General features: G+C 50.3%; 1 protein-coding gene across 1 annotated transcript in view; it reads right to left on the bottom strand.

The window, feature by feature from the left end:
- The window catches only part of CRMP1 (collapsin response mediator protein 1), a 71,093-nt gene that overhangs the window by 40,953 nt on the left and 15,200 nt on the right, over positions 1-14,940 (bottom strand). Inside the window, exons 2-3 of the mRNA XM_026514375.4 lie at positions 6,787-6,875; positions 1,228-1,412 (exon numbers count right to left, since the gene is read on the bottom strand). Of these exons, the coding sequence (XP_026370160.1) occupies positions 1,228-1,412; positions 6,787-6,875 (274 nt within the window). The remainder of the gene's footprint in view (positions 1-1,227; positions 1,413-6,786; positions 6,876-14,940) is intronic.

Raw genomic sequence — 14,940 nt, 5'->3', positions numbered from 1 at the left:
AAATCACTTATTAAAATGGAATCCAAGAGGGGCGCCTGGGTGGCTCAGTCGGTTAACTGTCTGACTTCAGCTCAGGTCATGATCTCAGGGTCCTGGAATTGAGTCCCGTGTCAGGATTCACGCTCAGTGGGGAGCCTGCTTCTCCCTCTTCCTCCTTCTGCCCCTCCTCTCTGCTCATGCTCTCTTTCTCTCGCTCTCGCTCTCTGTCAAATAAATATAAAATCTTAAAAAAAATAAAACAGAATCCAAGAAAGAAAAGCTACTTCAAAAAAACACAGGAGACTGCAAAATGCTGTCAAAGAAGAATCCGGCATCCCCAGAAGCTTCCGTAGTAGATGGCACTGTTTGTGCGCAATGCCTGCTCCCCGCCCCACCTTCACCATGGTTCATGGCGGGCAGAGTGCAATCCCAGGGACTTTAGGCTCAGCCATGTGACTTGCTTTGGCCAACAGACCTTCAGTGTGTAGGTGAAGACATGAGTGGTAAGAGGGGTGGCAAGTTTCTACCAGACCCTTCCTGCATGTCTGCCATCTGCCAGGAGAAGGGCATAGTTGAGCTGGTCGTTGGTTCCACGGTGGGAGCTCCGTGGTGCCGGTCCGAACCCAACCCACATCCTGAAGCAGACTCACTCTGTCCTGCTCCTAGTCCCTCAGATCCTTGACCATGAAAAACAAGTGACACTTGAAGTTTGGGGGCTGCTCGTTATGCAGCATTATCCCAGCACTACGGCATCAACACTGACTAGTACAACCCCTTCCCCAGTGCGTCCCCTGCAGCAACTCGTTTCAGCCTCTACTTCCCCATCTTTCCTCAGGACACCTGTATCCCTGGTCCCAAAACTTTAGCCATGTTCAGGAATTTTTTGCTTTATCTTCCTACAATCTGTACATTTTTTCCTCACTATTTTTCTTCAAATCAGCTCACGGTTTCTAAAAATTTAAATGTTAATTTCAATCTCACCTTACGCAATAATACCCATCATGTGCCAATTATTTATCTTCAAATGCATTAAAATAATTTAAACTTTTAAATGTCTGTATTGCCTATAAAATTCTCTGCATACCACCAGCGGCCCAGCCTTTATGGTAGGTTGTAGGGTGAGGATTACATTAACTGGTCCCCTGAGCAAAGTGCTTGGTGTAGACTGAGACCATGGTGTTTCTGCTGCTGCCAGTGATGACAAACCGAAGTCACTGCCCATGTGCCCAAGGCAGGGGTGCAACTCACTGATCATCGTGGTCCCGCCTGCCAGAGCTGCCCTGGTCCCTTGGAAGAAGTCATCGGCAGCGGTCATCCCCTGGGACGGTTTCTGCAAGTACGTGTTGACATCGATCCCTCCGGGAATCACCATCCGCCCATTGGCCTCGATGGTCTTCACTCCACCAGGAACTATTAAGTTCTCTCCTATTTGTCTGGAAACAAACAACAGAAATGGCCTTTGGTTCTGAAAAGAAAAACAAGATGGCAGCCAACCGTGTGGCTTCAGTTCCATTAGGTAAACATGTCTGAGCCAGGTCCTAGGCAGGACACTGGATAAACAGAGAATGCTCAGGCAGGGCTCCTGCCCTCGAGGGGCCCACGGCCTAATGAGGAGGAGAGGCATGCAGGCAGGTGGCTACAATGCAGTACAGCAGAGGGGTGGGGCGTGTAAGGTGGGCAGCTTCACCAGCCCTGAAATCTGGGAAGGCTTCCAGGGGGAGGTGGAGGCAAAGGGTTCTCAGAATAGCCTGTCACTCCAGAGTTCTTTACACACTTTTGTCAACCACTTCAGGGATCCAGAGGACAGTGATTGCAGGAGACGAAGTGTAAAGTCCTCTTGGCTCTCACACTGTGAGAGGTAGTGCTATGGGCTGAAGGGGGCCCCTCCCAAAAGCTGTATGTTGATGCCCTAACCCCAAGGGCCTCAGAATGTGACTGCATTTGAGGACTGGGCCTTTACAGAGACAATTACGGTAAAATGAGGCTGTTAGGCTGGGCCCTAATCCAATAGGATTGGTGTCTTTGTTAGAAGAGGAGATCAGGACACAGACCCGTACAGAGGGCTGACCAGGGGAGGACACGAGGAGAAGTCAGCCGTCTACACGCCAAGGACAGAGGCCTCAAAGAAACCAACCCTGCTGACATCCTGATCTCAGACTTCCAGCCTCCAGACCCATGAGAGAATCAATGTCTGTTGTTTAAACCGCCCGGTGTGCGTAGGGCTTCGTTACGCCAGCCGTGGCAAGCCAGTGCAGACAGGCAACCAGGATTCTCGCTTTAGCTCTCCTGAGCACTGACCTCAGGAAAGCCGCTTAACTGCCCAGTGTGCACAAGAAAAAGCCACTAACGTCGTAACACCTGCCTGGAGGGAATCACACCGGAGAGAGCAGAGTTTTTCTGAACATGCTGACCATCACTTCTGTTCCCCAGTGCGCTAGGCGCCTGCGAACTTCCGCCAGAAGGGGGAAAATCCCAAAGGGAGGAAGAAGGGAGAAAAGCCTAAGAAATTGGAAGCCTTGCCCCGCGTGGTGGTGGCTGTGTTTCATCTGTTGGAACCAGAGTTGGGAGACATACGGGGAGCAGAGGGGAGGCTCTGCCACAACCAGGACAGAGACGACAGCCTCCAAGGTCAATGCCTGGCAAAGACCGCTAGATCTGAACTGAGCAATTTTTACTAAAAAAAAAAAAAAAAAAAAAAAAAAAAATACAGTTGCTCTGAACTCTTCAGATCAGGCAACAATATTCTAAGTCACATGAAAACACCCGTAATGAAGACCCAGGGTAGTGCTGCTTCGGGGACCACGGCAGGCCCCAAACAGAATCCACACCCAAGTGGCCGAAGCAGAAGCTCCCGGCTCCTCTGGACCCCTGGGCAGGGCTGGTCCAGGCAAGTGGGGCGGGGGGGACAGGGGACTTCACTTGGGGCTCTCCCGCAGAATTGGGGCATCGCACACTGTCCTGAAACCGGAAATAAGTCTAGCAAATCACGGTGCCTGGAACCACTACCATGACCGCAACCGCAACCACGACTGCTCCCACAGCCACACCTGCTGCTTCTAACGCCATTGTCCTTCCCTCTGTCACTTCCACCTCGATTTGCAGACTCCTGCCTTGCCTGATCCCCCAACTGTCCAGCGCCAAACACATGGAGATGTGTCAGGAGCTGAAGAGTGGGGGATCCAGGAGCAGATGCCCCCAAACCTCACAGCAGGAGCAGGTGACCCCTGAGCACCGGCTCTTCTAAGTACTTCACAGACCATCTCATTTCACGCTTCAACTGGCTTTTCAGGAAGACGGGATAATGTCCGAATGTTTAATGCTGGTGAAGGCTTGGGCGTGACCCGGGGCAGGCATGGGCAGCACAGCCCCACCTGTGGGTATCTGGAGTCTGACCGGGTGTGTGACATGGTCACCATGCTGCCGTGCCAACAACTACTACCGTTCGGAGCCCATTTTAAAGGCATGACAGTCGCCTCTCTTTACAGGAAGTATTCCCATTCTGCAAAAGAGGAACATGGAATTCAGAGAGGTACGGTGACTTGTCCAAGTCTGCACAGCAAGTCAGTTGTGGGTCTGGATTTAAGCCAGGTCCCCCCAAGTCTAATATAATATCTAGGCTCTGCCCCCCAGCCTTAACTGCCTTCCTGCTTCCCTTACACAGAAAGAGCAGTTTGTCCCCAAACTGGGGCCAACCCAGAAGGAACCCCCAGTGCATTAGGAGGAAGAACCCAAATAGTTCTCAACGGTGGTGTGTGTGGAACGGGAGGCTCATGAATTAGCCAGACTCCTCCCTGCCTGCACCCCCAGCACCACCTGGGCCCACGCACAAGTGTCGGCGGCCAGCGTCTGAGTCACCAGCACTTGCAAACTGGATGGAACCCTCCATGAATCCTAACAGATTTGGCACAAACACAGCTGACGAGCTTTTAGGAAAACTTGGCGAATGGCCACAAAAGAGAAGAATTCTTGGGGTTCAATCAAAGTGAAGGAGCATAACTGAGCCTCCTCACGCCAGGCGGTCCCCCTGGGTCTCAGCCCTCCACACCGACTCCCCAGCCAGCAGGGATTCGTGCTCCGAATGACCATCTGGAGACTCGCTCTGCTTCGTGGGGTGGGGGGAGGAGCAACAGTCAAATAAAGAGGGGTTTCTGACTAAGAGGAGCTGACAAGTAATGAACTTGTGGACCACTGAACACGGTCCACCAAAGTCCCTAAGACTCCAGGTGTTCACTCATACAGTAAGCGTCTCATAAATGCAGCTTGACCAGTGAGCACTTGTTTCATGTATACACATCCTGGACTGCAAGGCTCTTGGGGAGCTAACCTCAATCCCACGTGACTGGTGGGTAGGTGGTCCCGCAAAAGTGTCGGCATCCTTTACCCCCCACACCCCAGAACCCTGAGGCCCCACAAACCAGAGGTCACCCGGAGTGGTTGTCTCCTTATCTAAGCAGAGGACTGCCTAGAAACCTCACTCCCCCCTCCACCTCTGTGTCTCTCCTCTGGTTCCAGGCTGTGCTGTGGCCAAGACCAAGGTCCTGCCACCTGACAGGTCAGGGAGCCTCTGCTACACTTCCTGTCAGCACTCCTGGTCCCTCTCCGTAGCCAGCACTGTGCCAGGCCCTGGGCAGGGGGGCGGGGGGGCCTAAGGCAAGAGCCTTAGTCAGGGGCAAGTGCAGCATGAGGAGTGTGGGGACAGGCACACAGGCTGGCCAGCAGAGATGTGCTGCCAGCAAGGGGGTCAGGGAAGGCTTCCTGGAGGAGGAACCATACAAGCTGGACCCACAGGACAAACAGGGGTTGGGGAACGGGGAGGGGCAGGGGTTGAAATGAGAATGGGGGGGGTAAGAGGATTTAAGGGTGCAAGGTTCCAGGCGAGAGCTGCTGGGCTAGCTCTGTGGGTGCCACGTTTTCAGCGTGGCTGGGAAGAAGTGAGAGGAAGGAATCCACTGGACGAAGGGAGGCTGGGGCAGGGCTTGAAATGGTCGGAGTCTGGGACTGGGGGTGGGGTAGGTAGAGGGAGGCAGAGGAGGGATCCACGCTCTCCTGAGCTCTTCACTGGACACGTCGTAGGCATGGTTTCTCAGTGCTCACAGCCATCCACAGTCCCCTCTTATCCCCTTCCCCTCTCCCCCCTCCTCCTTCCTCCCCTCAACCCTTCCCCCCTCCTCCACCCTCTCTCCTCCCCTCCTCATCAAAGCCTACATGGGCACCAGATGGTCCTGTTAATAGAACCCATTCCTGTTTGCCCTTCACCTCGCTCACATTCCCCTCTGCCTTTCCTTCCTGTGCCAGCAGCCCAGGCTGGATACTGAGACAGTCTCTGGCTCCTACTCTTCCAGACTACCGGGGAAGATGACAAGCAGCCAGCGAATCCAGAGCACTCATGATGTGAAAGAGAGAGAGCTGAACCTCTCCATTACTAGCCGGGAAAGTGTGGAGGCCACATCCAAACCACTGTCTGGTGTCGTGGACTGAGCTGTGATCCCCCAAACTTATATGTTGAAGCCCTGACCCCCAGCATCTCAGAATGTGACTGTATTTGGAGATGGGACTTTTAAAGAGGTGACTAAATGAAAAATGAGGCCATTTGGGTGGGGCCCTGATCCAACAGGACTGGTGTCCTGTACACGCGTGCACAGAGGGACGGCCACGGGAGCACACAACAAGAGGACGCCGTCTGTCCGCAAGCCAAGGAGAGAGATCTCAGAAGGAACCATCCCTGCCAGCACCCTGATCCCGGACCTGCAGCCTCCAGCCTGGGAGAAGTAAGCTTCTATTGTTTCAGCTGCCCAGCCTGGGGTGTTTTATTACAGTGACCGAGCAGGTGGAACGCACCCGGATGTCACAGCTAGAGAGGAAGCCAATAGGACAAAGTGCAGAACCCTCCCTGGCCCAGTGCGTGCTGCAGCCCTGTCCTAACATTCTTCCTTTCTCTCCTGGCTCCCTCCACCCAATCGAGAAACGGGGCGGGGCGGGTCGTAGAAGAAAGAGCTGTGAATTCAGTCCTACGTATGAGGTGGATATCTGCGCCTTGCCCTCAGCTGACAACGTCGGGCAGCTGTTAGACCTCCCCGGCCTGCCGTCACATCACACCTCCCTGTGCATCTAATGGTCTGCATGAGGCTGGCACAGTGGGGGCACCCCAGAACAGCTAGTCCCCTCCCCACCTGTAGCTTGGACTCTCCACATCTCTGCAACCCTGATCCTGACAACACTGTCATTCTGGGACAGAGCCCTAAAGGACCCGGCAGCCTAGGGAGACTGGCTTTTTTTTTTTTTTTTCAAGATTGATTTATTTATTTGAGAGAGAAAGAGCAAGCAAGCAGAGAGAGACAGAGACAAACAGACTCCCGCTGAGCGGGGGAGCCTGACACGGGGCTCAATCTCATGCCCCTGAGATCATGACCTGAGCCAAAATTAAGAGTTGGCCACTCAAACGACTGAGCCACCTGGGCGCCCTGAGATTGGCTTCTTAAAAGGCGTGTTTTGGGATGCCTGGCTGGCTTAGTCAGCGGAGCAGGCAGCTCTTGATCTCAAGGTTGTAAGTTTAAACCCCACACCGGTCACCATACAGTACATCCCCAGTTTTTCATGTAGTGTTCCATGATTCATTACTTGCGTATAACACCCAGTGTGCCATGCAATACGTGCTGTATGGTGACTAACATAATATAATAAAAAAATTATTAAAAAAATAAAATAAAAAATAAATAAATAAATAAATAAACCCCACACTGGGTATAGAGATTACTAAAAAAATAAAGTCTTTTAAAAAAGGAAAAAGGTGTGTTTTGGTCAACCCACTTTATAAGTCCGTCTTCCAGATAGACGTCGGCATAGAACGATTGGTCATCATTGATGATCCGTCCACCTTTGATGAGGAGTCGGTCACTCTGAAAAGCCAAGCAAAGTATGAAGTGTCACTGGGGAAAAGCTGAGAATTTTTTTTTAACTTTTAATATAAAATTATCCAAATATTTTCAAAAGTAAATAAATGGCATAAAAACCCCCCTCACGTCCATCGTCCAGACCCAAAAGCTCCAACACTTGGCCATTCACATTTCACCTATTCCCCCACCCCCACAGCTGTTTTGTTTTTGCTCAGATATTGTAAAATAAATCCCAAACACCGTACCCCGCCACCTGGAAATACCTCAGGATATATCTCCAACCGTTAAAGAGTTTTTAAATAAACAGAACCACAACCCATCGTCTCGACGGACCCAATTAACTGTAATTCCTTCATATGAGTTAGTAGCCCGTGCTCAATTTTACTCGGGTTTACAGCGGGCGGTTTGAGGGGGGCTCCGTCCACAGCCCCCACTCTGCATCTGGCTCTCTGCTGTCTGCCGACGTCTACACCAGCCCTCCTCCCCCTCAGACGCCCTTCATTTGTTAAAGAAACTAGGTCATTCATAGAACAGGAGTCTATTAGGGCATTATTACTGAATATAATAAAACTCAATTTAGAGACCTTTTCAAAGCTAGCAGAGCGACTATAAAATAAACACAACTCCCCCAGAACAACCTCCAGTCAAACGTCTGAGGTTTCTCTCCACCGTGCTCCTCCGTTCCCCATGGTTGCGATCACAGTGCACGCATCCGTCCACCCCTCCGTGCCCCCATTACACGCTGGCTCGCTGCCTCGGCTCCCAGCCCTGAGGAGCCAGGAGGAAGCAGGGACAGAGGGGATGTGCTCTCCTGGAGCGGATGGAGGGAGAGGCAGAAGTGGGGGGTGCCCGCCCTGGGAGCAAAGTGAAGGAGCTGCCACCTTACCGGGGGCCGGGCAAGGACCGCTCATACTTAGAAAAGAAGTCAAGATGAGTTGTTCCAAACAAGCAGTGGGGAAGGCAGCCAGGGAGGGCGAACCTTCAGTGAGTGTCTAGACAGAGAACTGGCCCAGAGGCAGCAAAAAACACAGCAAATTCTAGAGCCAAAAAGAACACAACTGTGTCCTGTTTGCATTGTATCCTAAGAGTGTCCCCAGGTCACTACATGTTCTTCATAACAGTAAGTGACTAGAAGATATTCCATCTTATGGATACACAATACATTGTCTAATGACCCCCCTACTGTTGGACACTTACGTTCGTTTCCATTTCTCACAATGCTACATATTGCTGCAATGACCATTTCTGCACACAAAGCTTTTCGCTCAGCTTGAATTGTTAGGATCGCTTCTCGGAAGTGTAACAACTGGGTCAAACAGTATAAACCTCGTTTATGGTCCTTGATAAATATGACCAGATAGCTTCCCAAAAGTATTGCCCCAATTTGCCATGCATAAAATCACCAAGCACCCTTGGTTATCATTAATATTTGTTAATTTGCATTTCTCAGAGGCTGAGAATTGTTTTGCCCTGTGCTAATTTATACGTGTACTATCTCCTGGCTGGAGATGCAGTGATGGATAAAAAAGCACAGCCTCTGTCCTTCAGCCCCAGCCATGGGGTAGGGAGAGAGACAGTAAACAGACAATAGTAATTCTAGGATAGACACTTCCAAAGGAGTGTCTTCCATGGGTTTCCCTGAAAGCAGAGCCTGAGACAAGGATTGAAGGCAGACAGTGTCTATGCGAGGTGACTGCACACACCGGAGTGGGGAAGTAGGGAGAGGCAGGCAGGCATGCAAATCCCATACAAAGTGCTCACTGATCCGGCTAACACTGGCGTTCACTGGGGCTCGATCCCACCAGGACCCTCTGAGGAACTGTACAGAATACAGCTCAGAGCGGTCCCAATGGTCCCATGGCATCAGCCATGACAGGAAGGCAGAGGGTCCTGCACAAGCCCGGAGAAGAAGGGTTAACCCAAGCTGAAGAACCAGGGAAGGCTCGCTGAGCAGAAACAGGGCACGCAGCCTGCCGCTCAGGACCCCCTGCTGCCATCGTGCGTCAGCCCCATATCTCCTTCAGAGTGAAAGCCAAGGTCAGTGAGACCCAACGTAATCTGGAATCCCACTACCCAGGCAACGTTCACTCTCACTTGCTTCCGGTGTGTGTCCAGCATCACTTACCTGAGACCCCCACCCCCGCCCCACCGGCTGCCCTGTCGGGAACGCCGGACACCTGTGCCCTGCCTGCAAACCCCACACCTTTGCCCTCTTGTTTCATAGTACCGACTACAGTACATCCCCCACACTACATAGTCACAGGTTTGTCTAAAATGCCACTTGCCCACTGACATCAGAGCTGTGGTGCCCCCCACTGGCTGTGTCAGACACAACTCATGGGGGACTCCTGCACACACGTTCGTGTGGATAATGGTGCCAACTGCAATGGTGTCCTGCAGCTGTCCTCACAAACCGTTAGCTTCATGGGGGTAAAGGCTGTATCTGTTTTCCCTCTGCATCTCTGACACTCGGACACAGCCTCGCTGGTTGGCTGTCTGGCTGGACAGATGGACAGACAGACGGACAGATGGATGGATGGACGGATAGACAGATGGATGCATGCATGGATGGGTGGATGGATGGACAGACGGATGGATCCCTGAACTGATTCTTGAAGGATGAATAGGTTAAGATGGAGAGCAAAGGTATCAGAGCCATGAGACAAGGAAGACAAGTGAGCCAGCACATCCTGCTCCCCAGCAGAGGGTCTCTGGCTTCAAGCTCAACCACTCCCAGGCCCTACAACCTGCCTCTTAGCCCTACGACAGAAGCCAACCACAACTGGCACATTCCCAGGGAAGCTACTCCAGGACCGAGAGAAAGGAGGTGCAGGCTTTACATTCCAGAAGCAGAGACAAGCTACTGTGCAGGTTTTCCCGGGCACCAGAACGCAGGGAAGTATGAGTCAGCAGCAGCAGCTGGTGCATGGCTTCCAGAACACGGCCCCCCGCAGGCAGCCGTCTGCCCTGTCACATTTAATAGAGGGCTTTACAGGCTCAGCCTGAAAGGTGGTATTTAAAGCACTGTGCACGGGAAGATCGGCCCCACCCTGCTCTTCCTAGAATCAGGCGGGGCAGCTTGTGTTCAAACCCACCCCCTCCCCAGCTACCAGCGGACGGTGTGTAGCTACTGCAAGGGTCCCTGCCCGTGTTCTCAGGGGCAAGAGTCTTTCTACACTAGCAAGTCCATAATGAGGCAAGAGCTGCTGTGACTGCTTCTTTTTCTTCCTTAACATTAGCCTTTGCCTTGTAATTGGCATTTTCAGAATCAGGTTCTTTGGAACTCTAGCGCAGAGGGGTTTAAGCAGATGCTAGTCCCAAAGGGGATTCCCAGGTGTGGTGAGTTTAGAAAATTCTGAGTTAAGCAGAAACAAAGATGATCTGTGCAACAGGAATTCGCAGGTCCTTTACTTTGTCGATGTGCCATGTGAATATGTAAGAGGAGAACTGAATTTACATCTTTTCCAAACATAGATCCTTTTGTGGCATGGAAAATTTGACAAAGATAATTTCTCCACTTAGGAATTGTGCTTTATGAGAGTTAGGCTCGTTAGGTCTCGTTAGAAATGGGGCTTTGAGATGGGGTGGATTTCTACGTTCACATAACAGGGCTCTAGGGGAGACCCAAGGCACCCTAACTTCCTGCCTAGCATTGGCTCCATCAAACACCCTTCTGTCACATCTTAAAACATTTTCACACTCTAGAATCCATGACACCCATAATTAGATGCAATTTAGAAAGAACCAGAGGTCTGTGGCCCAAGGACCCAGCATTCTAGGGCTCCCTTTCTTCATGCAGGAAATCTGAGTGTAAGATCTCACACCAAGAAGAGTGAATTTGATGGTACATAATTTTTAAGAATTTAAAAAAGTAAAAGTCACACACCTAAAAGAAAATTAATGATACCCTGCCCCTCACAAATAGCATATATGAACAATGACAAGCTCTCTATAACAAACAGTGTTTAAATACTTGGAAGAAAATGAAATACCTAATCAAAAATCCAACAAAAGTCTAACAGCAGGGTATGCCAGAGACTGCCATTCATTCCACGGTGACAGCAGTGACCTAAAGGGAATTATGCTCAGCAGGGCTCACGTCCTTGGATCGGTGTTATGGAGGAACAGAATGTCCGGAGTCAGATACAAGTTCCAATCTCTGCTCGCTTATTATCCATGTGACTTAACCTCTTCTAGATTTAGTTTCTCCATCTGCAAGTGGGGATAACTGTCCCTGCCTCATAAGGCGGTTGGGAGAAGTCCAAGGGGTGTATACACAAAGCGCTTAGCACAGGCCTGGCCCATGGAAATACTCAGTAGAGTTATGCATTGTTTATTCTTTGCCATATTCTATAGCGGGAACTACACTCAATAACTATCTAAGGAAGCAGTGTGTACAGCTAAAAGAAATAGTGCCTGCCTTTAAGGAGTTTTCAGGCCAGTGGGGGAGACAGGGAAGGGCTGGGGCAGAGAGAAGAGAAGAGATGGGGAGGAGCCCAGAGCCCCCCTCCCCCCGGCACCTTCCAGCTCTTCCAGGGGGGAAAATGCTTATCTGAGCTGGAAGAATGAGTAGGAATTAGCCACATGGCAAAGGAGAAAAGAGACTGCAGAAAGAGGTATGACATGGAGACAGGCACAGAGGGAGAGGGAGCCTGGTGTGCTGAGGGATCTGTATGTGATTTTATCTGGCTGAAGTATGACGTTGGAGGGGGGATCTGGAGAGGTGTGAGGGGCCAGCTCATGGGGACCTTAACACCATGTGTAGAAGGGAGTCCCAGCTGGTCACCACGATAATGAAAGGGCTTTCGTCAAATAAGAACTCAAACATATAAAAGCTTCTGAGACAAGACATGACATAAATACTGGGCAGATGTATAAGAAGGGAAAGCGATAATCTTTATCTTTTCCTCAAAGCTGGGGTTTCTCAATAAGATCAAGCACTAGACAATTTTGCAAAATATGTCAAGGGCCTTAAAACTGTGACCTTTGATCTAAAAATTCAGCATGGCATGCCATGCTCCTGGGAATCTCTCCTCAGGAAAATATCCCCAAACAGGGCCAAAGAATTATGCACAAAGGTGTGATCCAGAATTAATTACAATCGTATAACCACACCACTAATGAGGTATCATTCATCTACTAAAACATTTCCCAGGAATTTTTAAGGACAGACAAAAGTGCTACATAATAAAATGTTAGGTGAAAAGCAAAATACCAAACTCTCTATATGGTAGTAATTCAGGAGGGGAGAGTAGATCTTTCTGGTAGTAACTGACTCCCCCCAGCAGAGACTGTGGGGTGCCCCCATGTCCCACTACGCCTTGCACACTCCTCTGCCACAACACTGAGTCCACATCAAGGTCACTGTTCACGTGCCCATCTCCTGCAGGGCCAGACATCCCTTTGTGGCCAGAGTGCCTGGGGTGATTCATCTCTGGATCCCCAAGGACAAGCCAGCAGTGTTTAGCAAATGTTTAGTGGGCTGCAGGAGAAAGGGTGACAGACAGGAGGCAAGGAGAAAGGGAGAAAGAAGAGAAGGTTTGAAATGAGGGAGGAAGGGAATGAGAAGGAGGGGATAGGAATGGGAGATGGAGAGGGAGGGAAATGGACAAGAGGGAAGAAAGGGATGGAGGAAGAGGGGGTGGGGCAAGAAACAGAGAACAGGAGAAAAGAGCAGACAGACACATCAGAAATCTCTTTTTCTGCCTTTAAAATTCCCTGAAAGCCTAAGCCTATTGCCGGGAAGAGAAGCTGGCTTAATGCAAAGCCTGCACAACACAGATGATGCTGAAGGAGTCCCTCAGGAGGGGCCCACCTAAACCCTGGTTCTGGGCAGTAATCACGTCTCTGCCAAAGGTCCTGTGAGTCAGAGGAGAAGCTCAGGGAAGGGAAGAGTTTGTCTGCAAACCCACCATCATCTCTCATCCAGCCCCAACTGGGAGAGAGCTGGTGTTGGCAGGACGCCTTCATTCTCTTCACAAACACTAAGTACTATGTTGAGTGCTACACACAAAAATTAGCCCTTAAAGCTTCAGACATCCTTACCCACACAGTAGCAAAGTAACCAACAGTCAGCCTAGCTAGGAGGGGAGGTTTGGGTCACAGTGAAGTTTCTGCATCATTGTCTATCCCTGAGGGAAGCATTAAGTCTCCCTGCATTCTGTTCTCCCTCCTGCTTGGTGGGAATAAAATCTGTCCTCTCCACCGCAAAGTCAGAGGGTTGGAAAACCCATTAAGGTCTAGGCAGGCTTGGAAGAAAAGAGAGGTGCTGTGCTAATCAAATCAACACTTACTCCAAATCACCAGTTTAGCAACCTTGGGTATCTGGGAAATAGCAGAAAACCAAAGCTGTTACTACAGAGAGAGGGAACGACAGTGACTATGTCATCAAGGAGGGGACATCTGAGCTGGGTTCTGAAATATGAGAAGTTCAAAGACACTAAAAAAGGGAGAGAAGTGGAGCCTGCCAACAAAATAGATGGTATATGCATAGACACAGTGTTCTCGAAGTTCCAGGTTCCACGCAGTAAATAAGGAAGGGGAAGTGGAAGCGGTGTGCTGTCCATGGTCCTGAAACGTCATTAAGCATTGGGACAGCAAGGTTTCTCCAAACCCCGGGAAGCTGAAGATGCTTCTCCCTCATCCCTGGGAAGCTGAAGATGCCTCTCCCTCATCCCTGGGAAGCTTAAGATGCCTCTCCCTCATTCCTCCTTGTAGTTCTTCACTGCTCTTCTTGGTTACATTCGCACTAAGGCTTAGTATCACCCTTCCAATACTTTAATTCTCCTACCCAGGAAGTTGGGGGGAGGGCATGTGGTCCTATGTCCCCTCTCCTACAATGCTTCACTAATACACAATGCTTCACTAAGACTCTAAATCAGAGTAATGAAATAACCAGTCACTCCTTGGAAAAAATGAAGAATCCCTTCCTTCAAAGGGCTGGCACGGAAGTGAGTCTCAAAAAGATCTGGGAAGCCCCGTTTTGATAGACAGGTGCTTGACCATGCATTGAACTGCATTCTCTTAAGACAGAAGAAATGTCAAGGTGAGTTTTAAAAGTGACCAGTCCTTCAGACTCCATAAGTCACTAATGTTGAGGTTTATGTTTACAACCCAAACGTTCAAAAGGACAGGTAGGCATACCTTATTCATGCATCTACAACTTATAACACAGCACCCAAGCCTAGATGATCCCCAAAATCCATTGGGATTGTCTGCTAAAAATTCCAATCCAGGTGCTTTTGTCAAGATTTTCACTTACCAGATATAGCTTGCGGGCCAAGAATTTATGTAATTAACACACACCTCCAAATAATCTTGATACGGACCCTCTGTGGTGGGTTGTGCAATTTTTTTTTTTTTTTTGCGATTCTTTCTGCTCCCCCACCCTTGCCATGCTCCGATGTAGGTGCAGTGCCCTCCTGCCCCACCAGCCGAGGGTACTGTCATGTGACTTGCTTTGACCAACAGAATGAGAGTGGATGTGAGTGCACCAGTCTGAGCACAAGCTTTAAGAAGCAGGTGGGATTCAGCTTGATCTTGACAGTCCACCTTCCCCCATGAAAACCACATGACCCAAAGAAGGAGCCTCCTTCATTCTGAGTCCCAGAAGGAGGGGATACGAGGAGAATACATGACACAAACAGAAGCCTGAAGACAAATCTAGCTGAGCTCTGCTACACTTCTGCCACCCACAGACTGATAAGCAATAAATATTTGGGGCTGGAAGTCAGAATTACAAGGTTGTTTGTGATGGGGCATGATTGTGTCGAAGTGAACTAATACGCCATCAAGATTCTATGCTGAGAGCCATCTGAGGAACTTTCTGGCTCAAATACTTCATAACTCCATGACTCCGTTCCTACCTTTACCAACCAGAGCCCCTGTCCTTGCAGGCTCCCCTTGCAGATCTCCCATCCGACCTTCCTGCTGCAGCAAGTGCTACCATACGGCGCACCTGCACACCTAGGTACTCCCAGAAAACCAGCCCGTTTGCCTTTGATTTGCCGCAGGGGGAAGCCAGCCAGCCAGCAGCGCTTTGCCACACTTTCCAGGAAGGCAGCCCTGG

Source organism: Ursus arctos, unplaced genomic scaffold (genome assembly GCF_023065955.2).
Source record: "Ursus arctos isolate Adak ecotype North America unplaced genomic scaffold, UrsArc2.0 scaffold_9, whole genome shotgun sequence".
Classification (NCBI taxonomy): domain Eukaryota; kingdom Metazoa; phylum Chordata; class Mammalia; order Carnivora; family Ursidae; genus Ursus; species Ursus arctos.
Note: the sequence above shows the minus strand (reverse complement) of the source record. Positions and strands in the feature narration are given on the sequence as shown.